Source organism: Pteropus medius, unplaced genomic scaffold (assembly GCF_902729225.1).
Source record: "Pteropus medius unplaced genomic scaffold, Ma_sr-lr_union100, whole genome shotgun sequence".
NCBI lineage: Eukaryota > Metazoa > Chordata > Mammalia > Chiroptera > Pteropodidae > Pteropus > Pteropus medius.
In genome coordinates this window covers 7,405,346-7,427,300 of record NW_024349804.1, presented here as the reverse complement: position 1 = coordinate 7,427,300, position 21,955 = coordinate 7,405,346, and the positions used below count along the sequence as shown (strand labels likewise).

The following is a 21,955-nucleotide window of genomic DNA, read 5'->3' as shown; positions in this document are numbered from 1 at the left end:
AGGAAACAGAGAGAAAGAGAGATGAGAGCAAGGGCAGATGGTGGGGACCTTGAACGTTACACAAAGGAACCGTGATGGTTTTTGTGATGGTTTTCGACAAGCCCTGGAAAGCTATCGGTGATCGGAGATCGGGCGGGGAGGCGGTTTGAATGCCCTGGAGTGATTTCTGCTCCAATCGAGGTGCTAGCAGAGCATTTCAATATGCGGCCTTTTAGAGATGTGAGTAAGGAAGGGGCCAGGCATGGAGAAACAGATTCAGGAAGCAGTTCGCCCTGCGGAGTTTGGAAGTTTTGAGAACGCCTTCGCTGCCTGAGGGAAAAGACTGAAGGTGGAGGGTCTTGACGCTTGCAGAAAAACCTATAGTCATGGCCCCCGGGGGAAAGAGAAAGCCAGTGAAAGATAGAAAGACTTGTCAGGGATGTGAATAAAGGACAAGCGTGTAAGAGAAGGGAAGAAGGAACTGAAGGAACAGCAGAGCTAGTGGCTCAGTGAAATGCTTGCAAGTCTAATCCAACCGTCTGTCCCTACGGGTGGCGATGGTCGGGTTGTTTTTCACCCTTGAGACAAAGAAGCATGAGCTTATACGGTAATATTTCCGTAGCACAAACATTGTTTTCTTAAATGATGCTTTTTCTTTTGCTGTGCTGAGACGTTATAAAAATTTAATCTTTATCCATCCTAAATAAGCCAAAGATTGCATGCTTATCAGAAAAGCTGCAGCGTGCTCAGGGTCTACTGTTCTTTAATGGGGTCATTCAGTGGGTCCAAGGAAATGGCTTTGCTACAGTTTGCTACTGCATTCTACTGGGGAGATATTTTTCTTTGATTCTGATGTATTATTTCCTTGTAAGAGCCATAATTTTAAAATATCAGAAACTGAAGAAAAACTAGCTAAAATCTCATCGGCTCGACACATTCACAAGCACATTTCTTCGTGTATATACTTCAACCTAAGAGGAATATCTAAGAAGTGGCCCATTTATATCCTACGGAGCAAAGACTGTAGCACACAAAGAACTCAGGTGTTGGCTCTCAGCTGTCCAGTGTTAAATGCTGGCAAGCTTGCCCACTAGCTGTGTGACCTTGGACACGTAACTTATCGACTCTCTGGACCCCACTTTCCACTTCTGTAAAATACGGATACTAGCAGAGCCTAAATATTGGTATTGTTTTGAGGATTCAGTGAGTTCATACATGTTACAGTGTTTCAAACAGTGCCTGCCACATGGCAAAGCCCTCTCTAGATAGATATTAGCTAATGTTAGAAGCTGGGACATCAGAGAGAAAAGGAGAAACCAGTTGGTCAATAATTCAACTTCGCCAACACAAACCTGCATTAGCTTTCTCTCTATTGCATTTCTTGTCACTTTATACTTGGCAATTTCTGATAAGAGAATAAAGCCAAACACAAATCTCCAGGAACACACAAATGCCAAGGTAGAAATAACGCAGAACATGAGTACTTGGCCTCCAGTAGACCGGACCAAAGTGTCTCTATTCATGGGCCTGGTTCAGTGTCCCAGGTTTACCCACGATCTGATTCTCTGACACACTCTACCTGTTGTCCAGCCAGCATCTGCGGGAGACTCCAGTGGGTTCTGAACTCACAGCGACGACAGTGACAGCCACCCTCAAGGAACCCAGCGGGCATGGCGGACATGTTAACAGACAATGGAGGTACAAGGTGGTTAAGTGGTGCTAGGTGAAAAAGAAGGAGCAGTTAGGTTCTAGGAGGGGTAGATGAGAAGAGAGATGAGGGCAGGTGGGAACAGGACCTGGTGGATCGGCTAGCAGAGGATAGAAGGAACGCTCATAATGAATATGAGCATATCAGGCCAGTGTAGGCAGAAGGCTCGGCTTCCAGTGAGGCAGCACACCCCCAGGCTCACGAGGAGGGCGGGCCGTGCGCCACGGAGGGGGTGTGTCGGACTTACAATCGGACATTGTGGGTGCTTTTCTTCATAGACCATTGGGAAACGATCATCTCTGAACTGGAAAAATCTATTGCTCTGTAAGCGAAATAACACTTTTCACTTTAGGGTTTCACGAGCATAGAATTTTATATTTGTTTAGCCCTGAGGGAGACAGAGCTGACTAGGAAAATATTCAGTAAACTTAACCTTCAAATACAGTTGACATTTGTCAGCATTTCCTTCCTCAGGAATGGTGATCTGAAGAGTTCATGCCTGTTTCACAACATCCTTCGTTTCTTGATTTAAACGGTGTATCTATCTTTTTTTTTTTTTTAATTCATCTAGCCGGATAGAGCGGTACAGAGGACTCAACGAGAAGATGACTCCCAAAGCTATTCAAGAGTAAAGTTTCGTGATTCTGTACGAAAAATCAAGTCTAAACCCCAGGTGAGAAAACCTGTCTTTTGAAACCGTGCTTGTTTTAAATTATGCATACTTTAAATCGTGTTTTTTGTTGGTTCGTTTGTGTTTTGCAAAACCATCCAATGAGAGATGATGATATACACGAACCGAGTCTTATTGCTATGGAGTATGCAAGAAAAAAGTGTGAGAAATAATTCCTACTTTCAAAATTCTAGAATCCAGCTGTGGAGAGATCAGAGTGCTGCCTGGTTTGGGGCCGGGAAATGCATGGAAGGGCAGAAAATGTTAGTGATGAGACTATCTGTTCAGCACTGAAGCTGTACCAGCTTTCATTATGAAAAAAAGTAGCGGGGATAGTAACTCAAGAAGAAGCAAAAAACAAAAAAAAAACCATTTAAAAAAAAAAAACAAGGTTAACAAGTCTTGTATTGCTCATAATTAAATAAAACTATCTCAGCATTGACCTATAAAACAATAAATCACTTTTTGGCATTTTATTCATCCTCTTATATTGTTGTAAATACTGTTATAAATGATATATTTATGTGCTCGTGGGAGTGTAAATGACAGCTGGTTTATAAAAATGTAACTCATTAAAGATACTTAGTAAAGGCCGCCAGCTGCCTCCTGCACTTGTTAAAGCTCATTACCAGTAATCTCGTACCTTCGACAAAGGTAATACGCTGACGATGCCTAGAATGCGCCTGGTGCCATGAGCATCAAGCCGGCTGTCAGTGAACTGTGCAGAGCTCATTTCAGGTTTTAAAATCTGAAGTCATATCGCTCACTACTTCTCTTTAGGTTCCGCCCGGCTTCCCCTCTGCTGAAGAAGCCTATAACTTCTTTACTTTCAACTTTGATCCTGAACCAGAAGAATCAGAGGAAAAACCAAAAGCAAAAAATAAAGACGGAACTAATCAAGAGGAGGAGGAAGGAGAGGAAGAAGAGCCGCCTGTGCCAGAAAGAGTAAACAAACCGGTACTTAATATTATGGTGGTGACGATGATGACAATGATGACATCCTAGCCAGGAAGAGAGTGGCTGAGGACGACCCTGCCACCACCACACAGAGCAGCTCATCCATGTCTTAGTCAAAAACAATAGGAGTCCTAGGTTCTTTCCAGTACTTTCTGTAGCCTTTGATTTCATCCCACAATCTGGGTAGTAAGGGTCTTGACTAAACCTGTCCATCTTTCTCTTGCGGGGGAAAAAAAAAAGACAGAACAATGCAGCTTGCAGATTTTTCTTACTAGACTCTACACAATGATTAGTGTTCGTTTCACCTGCAAAACGTTGACCTCTCTCAAGCAAGTGAAAACTAGCTTTCCCTCCCCACAACCTTACAGGGAAGCAGTTTTCGTGTGCCCTGTACTACACCCGAGCTACAACTCAGATTCCATAATTGTGGGTGGCATGTGTGAGATAAAAGAAAATATGCCAGTAAAAAAATGTGCAAAGGACTTGAATAGACACTTCTACAAAGAAATGACCAATGAGCACATGAAAAGATGCTTGATATTACTAGTCATTAGAGAAAGGAAATCAAAACCACAAAGAAACTAAAAAACACAATAAACAAACGAACCACAATGAGAACCCACTTTAGACAAATTAGAATGGCTATTATTTTAAAAAAGAAAAAAAGTAGTCTATGGCCATGCCACCCTCAACAAGCCCGATCCTGTCTGATCTCGGAAGCTAAGCAGGGTCGGGCCTGGTTAGTACTTGGATGGGAGACCACCTAGGAAGACCAGGTGTTGTAGGGGTAAAAAATAAAAAAATAAGGGATTGTAAACTGACAAGGTCCTTGCAATCTGTGAGGTCAACCAAGGGTTGCCTCACCTAAAAATGAAAAGAAAGAAAGAAGGGAGGGAGGGAGGGAGGAAAGAAAAAAGAAAGTACTGGCAAGAATGTGGAGAAATTGGACCCTTGTGGATTTGCCGATAGGAATGTAAAATGGTGTCACCGCTGTGAAAAACAGTATGGCGGTTCCTCAAAAAATAAAAAATCCACTGGGTAAAAATGAAAGGCCATGCCGTTGTATGCTTTCATTTAAAATAAATAAATAAATAAATAAAATAAACGAAAGGAAAAGGTAACCTTATTGCAGGGTAAGTGGTGAGTTTAATATCATTGGTTATTTTTCTGTGTAAACTCATTACCTTAGCATGATTTTTTTTTTCATGTTATTTTTTAACGTAACGCAGGATGAGGAAGAGATGCTTAACGGCAAAGACGCCGAGGATTTCTTACTGGGCTTAGAGCACGCGGCTGGAGAGTTCGTGGCAGTGAGACCCGCAGACTATGAAAGCGTCCACGTCCGGCTGCAGAAGGAGAGAGAAACCCTGTTTGTACCCAGCAGGCTGACAGGTACGAGCTCCTCCCACCTTCCTGCTCAGCTCCATCCTCCTTCACAGGAAACACAGCTGGTGTCAAAGGTGCCTGATTTTCGCCACTGATCCCAACTTCTAATCTGATTTAAAAATCTAGAAATACATTTAGACACACACACAAAAATGTAGAACATAGAAAAACATCTATTCAACAAACACGAATCGATAGCAGAAGTCCGAGATGCTGTGGGAGCCCTGTGTCACACCGCCGACCGGTCCTGGGAGCTGGGAGCTCAGGCTTTTCTGAGATTGAAAAGGAACAACTCTGTTTGATTCTCTGCTCGCACCCAATACTTCTAGAACACTTCTGTAACTACAGTGTGTCTGTATTTACCTACACCAACCAATTCTCCACCAACTGGGTGTCCTACAATTTAAATCTGACACTATCTACCTGGGTCTAGAGTGGAACCCACAAATCAAGGGCTCAGTCCCCCAAGACTGCCCACTACTCCCTCTTCAGGTTTGATAATTTGATACAACAGTGCATAGAACTCAGGGAAACACTTAACTTGTATTTACTGGTTTATTATATAATAAAAGATATGATAGAGGATACAGGTAAAGGTGTGTGGGACGGGGCATGGATGTGCTCTCCAGCGCACCACCCTCCCGGCACCAGAAGCTCTCCCAACCCCTTCCTGTAGGATGTTTACCAAGGCTTTATCATGTAGACGTAATGGATCAAATCACTGCTATTGGCGATCAGTTACACCTCTCCTCCCTGGGTCCTTCTCCTCTCCCAGAGGTGGGAGTGAAGGGAGGGGGGGTTGCAGAAAGTCCCAACCCTCTACTCACCGAGCTGATCCCCTGGCCACCAGCCCCCATCCTGAGACCATTCAGGAGTCATCGCATTAGCATACAAAGGACGAACACATCACTTTGGAGATTCTAAGGTTTGAGGAGCTGTGGGCAGGAAGGCAGGCTGGCAGAGGTTCCTTGCCCTGGGGAAATGGGACACTTTGATTAACTCTTAGTTATGGCCTCTTGCTTCCTTTCTGCCCTGGGTTTCTCTTTACTCTTCCCCCGCCCCACCCCACCCCAAATTCCTTCTCCTCCTGATGCACCTGGGGAGTCTCCCCGGTTCTAGTGGTCCACACTTATAACGGCACGCAGCCTGAGTCCTGTGGGAGCCCCCATCAGGATGGGCAGGGGCGGGCGCTTGCCTCACTTGGACTTGGGTTTCTTTCCACTTGTCATGTTCTGAGGTCCAGTTAAGTGCTGGGCCAAAGATAAATTATCATTTGGTTTTGATAGTTTGTTTTGAATCATATATGTTCAAAGCATTGGCATTTGTCGGCCATCCCACATTACCTTTTAAAGTACGTAGCTGGCAAAAGTGCCCAAAGTTTATAACTTTTCAATAATAAAATAATAATAATAGTAATAGTCGTGAATACATTCTGTTCACTTACTCCAAGTACTTTTTTAAACACTCGATATGTATCAAACTAACATGGCCCTGCGCCGAGGCTGGAGAGGTGTTTTTCATGCGGGTTTTACAGATGAAGAAGTAGAATCTCAGAGAAGTTGGGAACTGGCCCAAGACCATGAAGCCAGTAAAGTGAGGGAGACAGGTTTGTCATCTAGGTGGCGGGCTCCAGAGGCCACACGCTTGGCACAATGCGTCATGACGCCTGGGGGCACAGAGCAATGCATTTGCAGCAGCCTGGGCCAAGGAGATTTGTCACTTGTGTTTTTCCTCAGCGGACTCACTGCTAGGCCTCTCCCCAGAGCTACCTGGGTTGGAATAGAGGTTGGCCCTCTGGGCTGGCTCAGAGGGGGCCAGAAACTAGGAGTTGACAGGGGCAGGGCAGAGGCTTAGGAGTCGGGGCTGCTCTGTGGCTGCTCTGAGTGGGGATCAGAGCATGCTCCGGCTCCATCTTCTGGATCTGGTCTTGCTCTGATCTGGGGGGAAGGGCCCTGTGAGGGGGTGACCCCACGGCCAAGCGAATTGGACTTGGAGAGCCACACAGACCCAGCTCTCCCTTCATGAGGTCTGACCTTGAGCGACTTCCTCCATGCCCCACCTGAAGACAGGAAATGAAACTATGAGATGACTTTGGGTGTGCATTTTTATTCTGAGCATTGAGGAAGTCGTGAGTGAAGTGCTGTGTCATGACTGGCACATAGCAGGGGATAAAAAAAAGCAACAAACCAATGTCCTCTGTTACTGTTGTTCATGTTACCGTTTAGAGAACGGTTTCCAAATTAGTGTGTTCGCCCCAAGGACAGAGGAAGAAAACATCGAGACTTCTACTTACACTTATTTTTCATCTAATTTAGTTAAAATTTAATTTAATTAAATCCTAATTTAACTTTGTCTATACAATAGTGCATACATACCGAAGAAACATCCAGATATTGGGCGAGTGCCCAAAAATGTTTTAATGAAAAATTTTGAACACCGCTGGATTAGTGGTAGACCGATGTCTAGATACATGAATGGAGGGGGTGGGGAAGAGAAGAATCAGTATAACAATAGTTTGCCCACTTTTTTAAGGACTCGGAAGGCAGCTTTTCCAGGGAACGCTGGCATTAGTTGATTTTCGTGGGTGGCTTTGGGATGCAGAATGTCCAACTGGCCACACGCAGGAAAATCGGATTCAGGGATTTGGCATGGTTTAGAATGAGGTAATTATGAAACAAAAATGAGTCTCCATCCTTAATCGTCAATTCTCAAATTACACCCCAGCTCCCAGAGGTCAGCATCTGCCGGCTTCTCGGCTTCTCTCATTTCCCCTCACGCCCCTCGGCCACAGCAGCGGGGCCCAGCCAGTCTTTTTAGAATCAAACATCTGCGCAGGTCCCTCCCCAGGGAGGAGCCCGCAGCGACCCAACCCCGCCTGGAACACACTCCAGCTCCTCCATGACCGGCTTTCCCTCCTGCCCACCGACAGCCGCCTGCCCCTGCTCACTATACCCAGGCATGCTGGAAGTTTCTCTGTTCTCAAACACCCCCTCCTTAGTACACGCTATTCCCTTGTGCAAATGTGCCTGCTGTCTCGCCACCATACCTTCCTCCTCGGCCTTCAGGCATCAGTGCAAATGCATGGCCTCGAGGAAAGGATTCCTTCCCGGCTCCATCCCAAGTGTGTCCCCTCCGGGCCCTCCGTCACCACCCCTGTGTATTTCCTTCGGTGCATTTACGACTCTTTGACACGATCTTCAGCCTTTAGCTTACCGCTGCTCCCTGTCACTCCCGCTGACCCCTCAGCATCTCCCCAGTGCCTGGCACAGGGAGGCGCCTGGTGAAGATTCGTTCTGTGAATGAATCAAAGGGTGAGGGGCCAATTGAGGTAATGGTTAGCTTTGGTCAAACACACTTTTTAATTTACAAAGCATATTCTCACACTTTACCTCACCGAATCCTTCCATGAACCCAGTGAAATATAGATATCGTCTTTCCTTCTGTGCAGGAGAGTTCAAAGGAGTGTCTGCCCCAAACTGAGTCCCCTAAGAAGCAGTCATGCATGTCATGCTCCTCACAGTCCACCACGCTGGCCACTTAGGTATTGAATTATTTCATCATTCTACAACGCGATGTTGCAAGGAAACACATACACCTTAGTTCTGCTTCTCGACGTTCATTTGGAAAGTGTGCATTTTCCAAGAACAGAAATGAAATCTCGGGTGATTGCTTTAATTCACCATATCGCAGTCTGAAACGTCGGGTTGGCGCTAATGTCGCTGTGTTTCTTTATGAACTATCTAGTGCCTACGTGTAAGAAGCTTCCTGAGAACGTGCAGCCCAGGTTCCTGGAGGATGAAGGCCTCTACATCGGAACACGCCCGGAGGTGCCACGCACGGCTCAGAACATTGTGGAGAACAGACTGCTGGAGCAAGAGTCTGTAAGCGCGGTCCTGCTCCAAGTGTGGCCCCCAGTGACACAGAGAGGTTCTTTCCTGATGGACGGTCACTGCAGCATTGAACCCATTTCCTCTTGAGGGTGTCTACACACAGTGGTTCCATTTTTTTTTTTTTTTTTTTTTTAATTTGTCTCCCAGTGCACTTACTGACCCTCAGACAGCACAATCTCTCCACTCTCAAAACCCATCTTCTGCTGGCTGGATCCAGGCTTCTGCCAAATCAGATATTGACAACCTTTTCCCAATTGACAGGATGTTCCCAATTTATTTTATGGTTTTTTTTTCCCTTACATTTTTAATGAATAGAAAATACATTTTTTCGTAAGCATTCATTTGAGCTTTTACTTAAGCTTTTTTGTTTGTTTTTGGAGGGGAGAACTATATCTTAAATTAATTGTGGGGAGCAATTGTGAAGACTCAATTTCTAATGGAAACAGATTTGAGAACATCTCTTGGAAAAGGCAGAAGGTACATGAGATGTGTATGTTGCCACAGAATTTTCCTGCAGTGGTTGTTTATTTTGTAAACCATTTTCTGTCCAATTAGAAGAAAATGTTGTCCTTCCCTCTGCTTGTTCCCCAGGGGAGAAAATGGTTTGGAGATGATGGCAGAATCCTAGCACTGCCAAACCCCATCAAGCCATTTCCATCAAGGCCACCAGTGTTGACACAGGAGCAAGACGTTAAGGCGGAACTTGAAACGCTGTATAAAAAGGTAAAACTCCCCTCCGCATTTTTACTGCAGGAATTTGCTTGTCAGTGCTTTGCTTCTTGAATAGCATCTGTAACATTCTACTTTGATTTTATTTTTATAATTCACTATCTTACACATAAAGAACAAACAGCAGGCATATGTATAAGAGTGATTTTTCTGTGCTCACCTAATCCCTTCTTGACCCTAGGAGTGAGTTTCCCAGGTGGGAATAGCTAAGTCGGCATCTTTATTTGCATATTCGGGTCAGTTGTCCATATTTTCCTTAGCTTTCTGTCATCTTACGTATGCTGCGGGATTACTTCCCACTCATTGCAATAACTAGAGGTTTTCTATCCTCGCAAATCCTTTTTATTGTATTTTTCTAAGCTCTGGTACCGCACTGCCTGCTTGAGTCCTGGCTGGACCACTCCTTGGGAGAACTTGGCCCTGGATCTCTCTTTGCTGCAGTTTCTTCATCTATACAGGGGGCATAATGATAGCTCTACCTCTGGGATTGTTGCGCAGATGGGTTGAGATAATACGCGTGAGCACTTGGAACAGCTCCGTAAGTGCTGGCTGTGCTAAACAGACCGAGTTCATGTTTAACTATATTGCTCTTGCTTTCCTGAAGTGCTAAGCGAGGATCGGCTCCTATGGAAACTCATGTAATTATAAATTTGTAACATTTCAACACTGATCAAGGGGATAGGATGATCATTCTGTAGAGTGGGTGATGAACAGAGAAAAACCAGGCCTAAGTCAGAAAATCTCAGCTGGGTCGGATGTTCCACTGACTAGTTTGTGGCCTTGGGCGGATCCCTGTCCCTCTCCGGACCTGTTTCCTTAATTGAAAAATAGGAATAATAATAATCTTCTCTGCCTCCCAGGATCATTGTGAGTACTGAGACAAGGGCGTTCGTGTATGCCCTTTTCAAAATTATGAATTTGTATAAAATATTGCTATTACAGACAAGTATTAACAAGTGGCCACTTTGGGCAGAAATGTGTTCCTGGGAGTAGATTTACAAAACAAGCATAAACCTAAGTCCCAGTCCATGAGAGATTTATCATCTATTTGCTTATATGACATAATTAATTAGTGATCGAGGCAGCATCAATTTGTGAACATATCTAATAATCCATCAGTCTGTCTCTTCATCTGTCCATCCATGTCGGCATAGCACACAGATATAATGAAGCAAAGTTATAGGTTAAAGTTAGAAAATAGAAGAGTAATTACTATGGATATTGAGGGAGTCTATCTTCTCTGTCTCCTTAAGAAGTGCTGAACTAATTGGGGAATGCGCAGAAGTCAGAGACGGATGCAGACATCATCGGTTGCACTAAGGGTAAAACTGGACGATAGAATTCCACTTGGAACCGAGACCAAATCTGGGGAAAGGAGAGGCAAAGCACAGGTGACCTAGGTAACATTCCAAGTAATGAGAACCACGCTACCACCTTGCTTACTCATACCGGGAAGGGTTCAAGACGGAACCTGACGGGCTCGCCCTGAGTGATGTCATAACCGCACCGTGAAAGGGACGTCAAGGCAAGAGCCAGCAGCAGCCGAGCAATGCGAGAGGACTCCTCCGCTAAGTCTGTGGAATGATGTTTGCTGGTACGTGGCTTTGTGAGGCAGGAATTTTTAAATTAATCCAGGTAGTCTGGGTGATCAGAAGACACATAGTGACCACAGGCAGATTAAAACTTCTAATACGAATGTGAGTTCTAGCGGAATACTTTTACTCGAATGAAAGAGAAAAGAAATGGGCTTTCATTGTCACAGTCAACATCATAAGGACGTCAGTGACGATGAGAACCAAGGCTTTCGTTAGGTACCAAATATCAGTGGAATATCGTCCATGTAGAGGTGGTCTTTCTGCCCTGTAAATCCAAATGCAGATTCAGTTCAGACACACAGTCAGTCCATTCTTATTCAAGCCTACCATATTTGGTAACGCGCCCTGCTTTTACAAGGGCATTTTTTAAAAATAGAAAGTCTATAGGTCTCTTCAAAGACAGACCGAATGTTGTTTTACAGGAGAAAACTTGTTATTTGATTAAAATAAATGAAGGATACTCTCTCTCTCAGAGTCCTGCAGGAAATCATGTCTTAATATACATTAATAGTCTACTAATCTGGGGAGGAATTATGAGATTAAATGGCTAAAAAGAAATAAACTCATATATATTCTTACCTGTGAATTCCAGTACAAATCAAGCAACACATCATGATAAATTTACTGGTAAATGAAGGCTCATATGTATATGCTTTTCTGTAAATGCAAATACTTGTACTGATTTGATAACTAATAGTAACTGGAAAGCAGATCACACTATATGACAAATGTGAATACATTTCTGTACACATATGCTTGTGTACACAGACGCACATATACCACACATACACAAGCTGGGCCTCCCTTTTCTGTTCTTAATCTGATAGGGTAGAATATTAGAATCTTAGAATCATAGGATTCTAACTCTGGAGGCCCCTCTTCCGGCTCCCAAGCCTTCCCATGCATATCCAGGCCTGTCCTTCCCACCCCACATTATAAAGATCAGATCCTGGTCCTCCCTCCACCCTCTAACTTGAAGGCAGGCCCCACTAATGGAAGACATCCATTCATCTTTATGGAGTAAATGAGGTGATGTATGTGAAGGGCTTTCTATAATGCCTAGTGAGCCACAAAATGCTAACTGAATCTTTTTCATCAGCCTCCCCTTTCTGCAGAGGTGGACATAGAGACACCCAGAAGTGTAGTAACCAGCCCAGAGTCCCAGAGCAAGTTAGAGCCAGAGCTAGAATCCAAGGCTTCTGGCCCTGAATCAGCATCTTACATGATGCCATGAAGAAGAGTTAAATGAAGATGTTACATACAGTCTCAAGAATGGAAGCTTCGATTCTGACTGGGGTTTTTACAACCCCCATTTAACCTCATAACTTGTAAACAATACACCTGTGTTGCATCATCTTACATTATCATTTTCCAAATAACATAAATAGCTCCCAAAAGCCCCCCTGCCTGTGCAAAAAAAGGAGGCTCGAGGGATGTGTCTCAAATCCCATATCCCGATCATAGGCAGTGTCTACAAGGGAGGCGAAGACACGAAACCCGAAAGTCTCCTCTCCACCTTGGAGCTGCTCACACTCGAAAACTAGATTCTCGCAAAAGCGGCCGTGGGAGATGGAGACCGTCTTGAAGACCGTGGAATAAAAGCAGAGACAGGTGTATCTGACACGCCGCACACCGTGGGGTCCAGGTAGTCCCCGTGGACATTCCCTTGCCGATTTTCCACACAGTCAGCGGCTCCACTGCCCTCTTCCCCTGTTACTTTGCTCGTGGAGAGTATACGTATGATCCAGAGAGTGAACGGTTTGGACTGGAATCTGTGCTCCTCTCATGAAAAGAATTTCGAGGTCATCAGCGATAAAACCCAAGATTTCAAGAAACAGGACGGTCTGCATGACAAAGATTAGGACGATGACTTGGGAGACAGAAAATGTAAAAGACCTCGGAAGCAAGATTGAAATGGTTTCTCTCCTCACTCCTTGTCTTTCATTTTACGTTTCAAGTATTCAGAAAAGAGCAGGCCTTGAAAAACCTCCAGGACATTGGGAATGGAGCGTGGTTCTCCTGGCTTGCCCAGGGTAGGACATATCTTGTGTCTGACAGTCTTCCCACTGCTCATTAGATCAGTCTTAACTGTTTTCCCCCCACGCTCTGCTCTCTCTGGCAGGCAGTCAGATATGTGCACAGAAGTCCACACATGATTGGATCTGGAGACTCCCCTGGAAATTTCCAACTGGACATTGACATTTCAGGGTTAATCTTCACTCATCATCCCTGTTTTAGCCGAGAGCATGTTTTGGCAGCCAAGCTGGCCCAGTTGTATGACCAGTATCTTGCAAGGTGCCAGAGAAGCAAGGCAAAGTTTCTTACTGATAAGGTACACTCTACCACGCTCACTGTTGGCGGGGCTGGTTCTTCTGATGAGTCCGAACAACAAAGTACCTCTAGTGGCAAATGCTTATGCTCTTCTTTCTCATGGTCCCTCTGTCTGGGATGTGTGTGATATGGTGTCCTGCCTAGAGGCAAAAGGAAAGATATGGCGACATCCTTTAACATGTGCAAATTCAGTGGCACACACTTGGCTTCAATAGGAAGATTTGTGCATAGAGCACAAGTGACCTCGCCACCAGGAGTAAGGATCAGATGGAAGATTCGTGGCTGTGTCTTGCTTATGTGAGCTCAGATGCTGAGACATTCATGGCTTGAGAATCTCTCTGTCCTTAGAGACATCCCATTTTTATATGTAATTTCTCATAACATGGTCCCTAAACACAAGTCAGTTGTTTCAACTGATGCTCAAAGAAATGGCTTTTTGATTGGGATTTCTTTCCAGTGTGATAACTGGCCTGTGGGATTTTCACAGGTAATTTTGACTATAAGCAATTTTAGTCTTATGCCCTAACTTTAAAGCTTACTGCTCAGATAAGAGATACATCCACGATATCTCTTTTTATGAGCCTATAATTTTATGATCTCTTCACATTACGAGAATATCATTGCATGTCCAAGACTCAGAAAGATCCACTTCTAGCCTTGAGAGAAAACTTGTTTCTGAGACACACACACATAAAAGCAACATTTCTCATCAGCTGCTTGATTATCAGGATCACAAAATAAGGATGAACATACACTGTTCTTTAGCGTCACTCCCCCATTTTTTTTTTTTTTTTGAGAATAGAAGAAGTAGCTCTCTGTCAAAGCTCATTTTGGTGAAAGCCTGGACATGGCTGGATGCTTGAACATCTCTTCAGAGTTTGCTGGTATCTTTTGCCCTAGAGAAGCGGGTGGGTCCAGGCATGTAACTTGCAGTAGGAAGTCGAGTATCTAACTCAAAACTTGTATCCATATTTTTTTAAGCTCCAAGCTCTAAGAAATGCTGTTCAGACAGGTCTCGATCCAGCAAAAACTCATAAATCTGTTGATATAACCCCAAAAGCCATCAAAGAGTATAAATCTGAAATTCGGTAAGTTTGTAATTGTAACTTCTTTTTTTTTTTCCTGTTTGATGTCTACTTGTAGAGTTGTTTTTTTTTTTCAGAATTTTTCTGAATGTACTGAATACATGTGAAACCTAGCCACATGAAATAATGAGATGTATCTGTCACATTAACACCAAATTGGAAGTCCACTATGAAAGAAAGAAGGTGTGAGATGCTGTAACTCACACACTGCTGGTATAAACAAATGTTTCCACCACTTTAGGGAGCAGCCTGGCCATAGACAAGCATAGTGTTGTTTTGTAATGCCCGTCAGCTAGGGACCCAGCACTTCAACTTCAGGTGTGTGTACTCTAAGGAGCCGCTCGCACCTGGAGGCATGTATGAGGATTCCACAGCATCATTTAAAAAATTAGAAACTAGAAATAACCCCATATCAATGAACACAGCTGCTAGAGTCTTACACTGAATGTCTATACCACAGTTATAATGACTGAATTAGATCTGCCTATATCCGTATAGACGAAACAATGTTGAAATCCAGGTGTAAGAAGATACTTGCTGTGTGATACAGTTTACTAAACCTAAAGAACACCTGAAACAGCACTCATTTGTCTTAGGTTCACAGATGCTGGTACATATGGACAGAAAAGACACATGCCAGCTGGTAAATGATAGAACCAGGATTTAAACCCGGGGGGTGGGGTGGGGGTACGAAGAGTCTGGTTCTAAAAGCTTTACCCTTAACCACAGTGCTTCACGGCCACTCGCGAAGAATGCTTCTTATTCTAGTTCACTGCTTTCTTGATTTTGCAAGGTCTTCAGAGAGTCCTGAATCTTGGCAACCCAACCACTAACTGGCTGTCATCTTCTGCCATCTTCCTTTTCCACAGCCAGCAGTTGAATGATTAGAAAGCTAGCCTTCTGTGCTTCTCTGTACCATCTCCATAGACTAAGTCGTCACAAGTACAACCCGCAGACTCGGGCCTTCCTTCTGGAAGTTCATGAGGTGCTCACTCATGAAACACTGCCTCTGTGGCAGTGTTCCTAAGACACTCTCTTAGGCAAATCTCACATTGTATGTTATAGTCATTTATCCATGTGTCTGTCTCCTGAGCTAAACTTTCTGAGGACAGAGACACCTTCTATCTCTTAGATTCTTCTAAATCCTGCTAGTACTTGCTCAAGAAAAAAGTTTAATTAATTACATAAATAGAGTATATTTGGGTTCTGGATTTGGCTATCGTTCATAGAGAGGACTTAAAGTAAGGCATTAAATAAGTGCTGAACACTTTAAATAATGGAGCTAAAAATGAAAGCATTTTCCAGAGATGCCTCTTCACGTCAAGCTAAAAATATTGTTAATCTAGTTAGCTCTGAAAACTCACCAAGGCATGAAGAAACATCACTCTGTCTCCTAAAGGTATAACCTGTGATTTGTGTTAGCATAGACATATATCTATGCTATATATAGCACAAATATATCTGTTATAAACTGAGATAGCAACATACTCCCCTATGTTTACAATAATTTAATTCATGAGAACTGCAGTTAGTGGGCCCTTTATTTTCATAGCTTCGAGGGTGGCTATTATTTAAGGGTGCATAGAATTAATAAGAATTTTAAAAGGCGATTTAATTTAATTGAAGTCAGATTCAGCTAGAGGAAACAAAATCAAATAACCTCTCAAAACAGGTTGGCATTTTATTGTCTTCAAATTTACATTCATGTTTTTGGTTTTCTAGTACTTAAGAAATATTGTAGCTCTTAAATTAAATATACACTCACTATAGAATTATTAGTTGTTTTTTTTTTAATTTGCAAACACACCTAAATAACTTTTTAATGTAAATGCATGTATATTATCTTGTAGCGAAACCAGAATGTAAATGCATGTATATTATCTTGTAGGGAAACCAGAAAACTGCGTGACGCTGAACAAGAAAAAGATCGAGCATTGCTCAAGACCATCATAAAAGTCTGGAAAGAAATGAAGTCTCTTCGAGAGTTCCAGAGGTTCACAAATACACCCTTGAAACTGGTTTTGAGAAAGTAGGCTGTTTTCAAAAATTGTATGAAACATAGATACAGTTTTAAAAATATTTATTTAAAAAAATGCTTACAAATGAGTAACCAGGTAACCACGTCCCAGGTTGAGAAATAGGAATCGCCAGTATCTGGCAGCCCCCTCCATTTCAGAGATAACCCATTTTCTGGACTTTTATGATCGGTGTTCCCTTGGTTTTATTTATAGGTTTGCCACCTATGTGTGATCCCTAAGAACATACAGTTTAATATCGCTTGCATTTGACTTTTCCGTAAATGAAAGAATATTGTGTGCATTCTTCAGCGAATACACACTTTCTTCTTTTCTTTAATACTATGTGAGATTCATCTACTTTGTGACACAGAGCTATAGTTTATTTTTCCTTGCTGTATAATTCGTTATATGGATATTACAAAATTTGTCCATTTTACTGTTGATGGACATTTGAGTTGATTCCATTTTTCAACTGTGATAGAGAGTACCTGTGTACATGTCTTTTAGAAAGATATCTGGAAGTAAAAATGTCAAGTCTTAGGGGATACGCTTCTCCAAATATTTACATGCTGATTCCACACATTTTTTCCCCAGCAGTTGAGCTGATTTATGCTTTCGCCAGTGTGCCCATAGGTCTATATCACCTATATTATCTCTATCACCTGGTACTGTCAAACACAGATGTGCCAAACTGATGACATTTTTTAATTTATATTTATCCCGTACGGATTGGCCATCTTGATTTCTTCTTTTATGATGTGTCTGTTCAAGGCTTTTGTCAAGTTTTGAACTGGATGGTTTGTTTTTTATCTTTTTCGTAAGTTGTAGGAGTTCAGCATATATCCTATTCACAAGACCTTGTGGATGACGCATGCTGTAGACATAGTCTCTACTCTGAACTTCTCCATTTACTGTCTTATTGCTGCTTTTTGGCCAATAGAAGTTCTTAATTTTAAAGCGATAGTAGATATTAGTCTTTTATGATCGGTGCTTTTTGTATCCGCTTAAGAAATCTACCTCCCTCCACCCCTCAAGTCATGTGCACAGCCTAACGGTACTGTTTCTTATGGTCTTCATGGTTTTATCTTTCACATTCATCTTTAATCCATCTGATCTGGGTGTGGTGTGGAGAAAGCGCTTTGACAGCATTTCTGCTAATTCAGCCTAATTCACCAGACTGTGATACGTGAGTGAGCTCGCAGTCACCATGGCAAAGCTGTGCTCTGTGCATTAATTCAAGAGTGCCTTTGTTGGTTTTGGTCTCTTCCTGAAAGTTTCTTCTGCATAAGTGTCGTGCCCGTACACCTACATGAAAAGTGACAAATGTGGGCAATTATCTGACACTTTGCTTTGAAAACAGCCATGTTTTGGCCAAAGATAACTGCAAATTGTGATTGGGGCAGGCGGGGAGGGGAGGGATGTAGTCATCATAAGACTGAGAAACATTATACAGTTTTGTTCTGCACAGTTACAAGACTGTGCTCTATGAGGGCTGGGGCCTTGTCGCCATGTCAGCGCACAGACCTGACATCTGGTCCCTGACAGAGCACCTGCCACTTAGTATCTGCTCAGTTAACATTAGTAATAAAAGGCAAGTTCAAATTATCTCTCACACAGAAACCGTGGGTATCTGCCAGAAACTCCAGGGCTTCCGTTTCTAAATTCCATCTCCCAGGCTACTCCTCCCAGCCGAAGCAGAACATAAATATTTACCAGATCGTTTTCTCCTTCCTTCCTTCCTTCCTCAGGTTGAGGATAAACCGAGCTTTATAGTAGATTTACCCTTAAGGTCGTCCTAGGTTGCAAACTTCTCTTGTGCTAATTAAGCACAATTCAGTGGTGATACTTAACGCCCTTAAATTCTTTTTGAGTGACTTTTTTTCACATCCTTGGTTCATCTAGCCACCGTGTGATACACCATAATTTTTTTCTCAAAAAAGTATCCAAATTCTAACCAGTTTATTTATAAATAATTTATTTACAAATAAATGATCAATAACAAGGGGAAAAGCAAATGTTCTCTATATATCAGTAATGGAACTAAATTTTTTGAGCCAAATTTCCCCAATGTTTATAAATGGCAGGTGCCACTATACTGCCAAAGTGATTTCTTTGGCAGAATCCTATACATCCGTACGGGTCTGTGCCTTGAAAGACTGTTAATTGCTAAACCAACAGGCCACACTGTGTACACAGCAAACATCTGTCAGCTCTAGGCGCTTGACCAAGTTTATCTAAAAGGGACAAAGCACCGTGAGAGGCCAGACCGGCATTGACCTGGTCTGACCTTGTTAGGAGATAAGCACATGACTTCGTTGACTTCGTTGCTTAGTGCTAAGTCGCTTGGGCTCATATTTCAGCCCCTCCACTCACCGCTTAACCTCTCTGCGCCTCAGTCTCTTGGCGTATAGAATGCGGATGATAACAGACTCTGCCTCACGGGTCTGTGCGCTGACATGGGCAGCGTTGAGAAGAGGCCTGCCACAAAGCAAGCCTGATCCAGGCATTTGCTGTTATTCTTACTCTATCACTTAATTTCAAGAAATAACCAAGCTACCGTAAATTATTTTTAAGAGAAAAAGTGGACCAGAAAGCAGACAAGGAAGCCTATGAAGCAGAAATTCAAGCTGAAATAAGTGAATTGTTGGAAGAACGTTCAGAAGAGTACGAACGGGCGATGGCATCGTACAGAGCTGCGTATCAGCATTGGAGAGCCTGGAAGAAAGGCCACGTGTGTACACAGTCCCCGGCCTTGAACAGGGCTGACCGTGGGGCGGGGAGCAGTCTGGGAGGGTACTCCTTGAGATGGAAGGAGGGAAACTGAGCAAGCCGACTGGTGTCCCCTTCTACCCCTCCTCTGTCTCCCTCCCTGCCCCCTCGCTAGGGGACAAAAGAACGAATGAATGAAATAGCTAACACACTTGTTTAAAAGACTACCGAGCTAGCCGATCCCAGAGCGGCTTTTTCCATAGATAAGTTCTCTGGTATCAGTCTGTGGCCATTCGAGTGAACCAACGAGTAATAACGTAGCAATCACTCACGTATGTGTCAAACATTTACAACGCATTATCCCACTGAATGTAGGGCATTGATGCTTCCGGATGTCTCTCAGAAAACCACGTGACTTGTCCACATGACCCTGCAAAATTGAGTCTAAGGGCAATAAGTAACAGATCAGGGTGACCTGCAATGCCAGTTGTGCTCACAGCCTTTATTTTACTTTAAGATGTGTCCTTGACCCTTTAGAACTGATATTAATGATCACGTGATTAGCTAACATTTTTTTTTTAAGCCCTTTCGAGGGGCCAGGCACCGTGATAAGTGCTTTACAGGCATTACCCCATTTCAATAGCCCTGGAAGGTGTTTCCTATGATCGTCCCCATTTTGTAGATGAGAAAACTGAGGCAGGGAGAGGTCAGGTGGCTTAGTGATCTGCCTGAGCGCATACAGGTGGTTGAAGTGGAGCTGGGTCTGCACTCAGGTGTATCTGATTCAGAAAACTATGCTCTCATATGAAATTTCAAAGTTCCTGTTTCACATAAGGTCGCCTCTTACCCAACAGAAGGCCAGGAAGAAGAAAAAGAAACAAGCAGTCGAAGAGCATCTGGATGAGGAGATGGAGGAGCCGTATCCCCGGGAGGAGCCTGTGAAGCCGGTCCCCCCGGAGCCCATCGACCCGGCAGTGATGGAGCAGCAGGTGCGGGAGAGAGCAGCCCAGGGCAGGAGGCCCGGGGAGCCCACGCTGGTCCCGGAGCTGAGCCTGGCGGGGAGTGTGACGCCCAACGACCAGTGTCCCAGGTGAGTGGACCCTTGGACTGTAAATGAGATTGGCGTGTGACACGTGCGCACGCGCACACATACTCGCCCACTCTGTGGACTATACATCTCGACATGGTATGATCAGGAAAGTCATTAACTCTCTGTGAGTTTATATTAGGTTGAACCATGTGAAATTGCAGAAATTTGTCCATGTTTTGGTGATTTCATATGGTTCACCTACCTAATGCATCCCCACTGCCCGCCCCCTCCGGGAGCCTCCCGCATGAGGCTGCCTGTAGGAGGCGCCCTTTACCGAGAATTGTGGGTATTGAAGTCAGGCCGTCTGAAGCCTACTCTCCAGATTGGATAGAAATACGTTTCTAGTCATTCTCATGTGACGCCTAACAGAGAAACAATCCAAAGCTTCACTTTATGTATATAAATCTATACATACAGTAAATTCATAAACACACATGTATATATTCATCCTTTTTAAAGTTATTATTTAATTAAACATTTTTAAAATTTCCTACTTACTTTTTTCCTACACCTTACAGAGATGGTTCTCAAAGTGTAGCCCAAGGACCAGCAGCATCAGCATCAGCATCAGCATCACTGGAGAACTTGTTAGAAACGGGAATTCTCAAGTCCTACCTGAGACTCACTGAATCAGAAACTCTGAGTCAGGGCCCAGGAAACTGTGTTTTCACAAGGTTTCCAGGTGTTTGTGATACATGTTATAGCAGACCATAATCTAACAAAGGGAATCTATTAAAATAATTGATAACGCCAGTCCAGGCTTAATTTTCCGGTAAACAGAGACCTGTCATGAACGCAATGAATATCTTAGACTGGAATCGTTAATATTCCACCGTAGAAAGTGAGAATTCAGTCAAGGCAGTCATCCTCAGAGGTAGTAGGCTAGGATGCCATTATCAGACTTCCTACAAACTCCTTTGTTTCAAACTCTTGTTTATGTATTAATGTTATTTTTAAGTAGCTTCTTAGGCATTTTTGTGTAGCCTCTCAACTTCATAGCGTTCACACATAAATAAACTATCCCCCAACACTAAATTAGCTATTTTCAAACCACAGCATACCATATAATTTCATAATGAACATTGAAAATATATGATTACACAGCATGTTTTTTCCATTTCTATTGACACATAATTGACATATGTCACTGTATAAATTAAAGGGGAACAGCATGATGGTTTGATTTACACATATTGTGAAGTGATCACCACAATAGATACCGCTGACATCCATCGCCTCATAAAGATACCATAAAAAGAAAAGAAAAAAAAATGATTCCCTTTGTGATGAGACCTCTCAGGACTGACTCTTAACTCTCCCAGATGTATCACAGAGCAGTACACAGCACATTTTTTAAAGGGAAAATTGGAGCTTGATTTGACAGTCTTTTATGGCGAGTCCCATTTCGACCGAGAATGCACAACTCCATCTTACATTTCTGAGTTTTCACTGGGACTTGGGACAATAACCCAAATTACCCCAAGCCAGTGATCATAATTGACCCACTTTATTAGGTCATCAGGTAAGGCGGGGCCATTCAGAAGGAGGGATGTTTTAGGTCTGTTTGTAGCATGAGGTTACTGGGAATAAACTTTAAAACGACTCTGAGTCTTTGGATGTCTCGGATACTTCTTGAAATTTGGTGTTAAATGTCCTTTGTAGAACAAAAATGTTCAAGTCATTTGAGCAATTTCATGTCTGGGACAAGCCTTAATTAAAGATACATAAAAAGTGAAAACTACCACCCAGTTTCTTGGGTACGGAATTTCTATTTGAGATGATGGACACCTTCTGGAGGTTACTGGTGA

At 43.2% G+C, this 21,955-nt stretch overlaps 1 protein-coding gene, 1 long non-coding RNA gene and 1 pseudogene across 10 annotated transcripts in view; 2 read left to right on the top strand and 1 right to left on the bottom strand.

Annotated features, from left to right (window-relative positions):
- CC2D2A (coiled-coil and C2 domain containing 2A) overlaps nucleotides 1-21,955 on the top strand; it is a 100,891-nt gene that overhangs the window by 27,551 nt on the left and 51,385 nt on the right. For 6 of the 9 annotated variants that reach the window (XM_039838157.1, XM_039838155.1, XM_039838158.1 and 3 more), the window contains 10 exons: nucleotides 2,259-2,360; nucleotides 3,138-3,314; nucleotides 4,544-4,706; nucleotides 8,445-8,581; nucleotides 9,182-9,313; nucleotides 13,037-13,246; nucleotides 14,227-14,333; nucleotides 16,219-16,359; nucleotides 18,923-19,079; nucleotides 19,912-20,147. In XM_039838157.1, coding sequence (XP_039694091.1) covers nucleotides 2,259-2,360; nucleotides 3,138-3,314; nucleotides 4,544-4,706; nucleotides 8,445-8,581; nucleotides 9,182-9,313; nucleotides 13,037-13,246; nucleotides 14,227-14,333; nucleotides 16,219-16,359; nucleotides 18,923-19,079; nucleotides 19,912-20,147 — 1,562 coding nt within the window. The remainder of the gene's footprint in view (nucleotides 1-2,258; nucleotides 2,361-3,137; nucleotides 3,315-4,543; nucleotides 4,707-8,444; nucleotides 8,582-9,181; nucleotides 9,314-13,036; nucleotides 13,247-14,226; nucleotides 14,334-16,218; nucleotides 16,360-18,922; nucleotides 19,080-19,911; nucleotides 20,148-21,955) is intronic. The other 3 variants (XM_039838153.1, XM_039838152.1, XM_039838156.1) reach the window with 3 other exon arrangements.
- Nucleotides 1,688-4,513, bottom strand: LOC120582829 (uncharacterized). The gene is made up of 3 exons (XR_005647659.1): nucleotides 4,499-4,513; nucleotides 1,935-2,009; nucleotides 1,688-1,698 (listed from the first exon to the last, which is right to left on the bottom strand). It is a non-coding gene; the product is annotated as an uncharacterized LOC120582829 (long non-coding RNA).
- LOC120583033 (uncharacterized) lies at nucleotides 3,984-4,102 on the top strand (annotated as a pseudogene).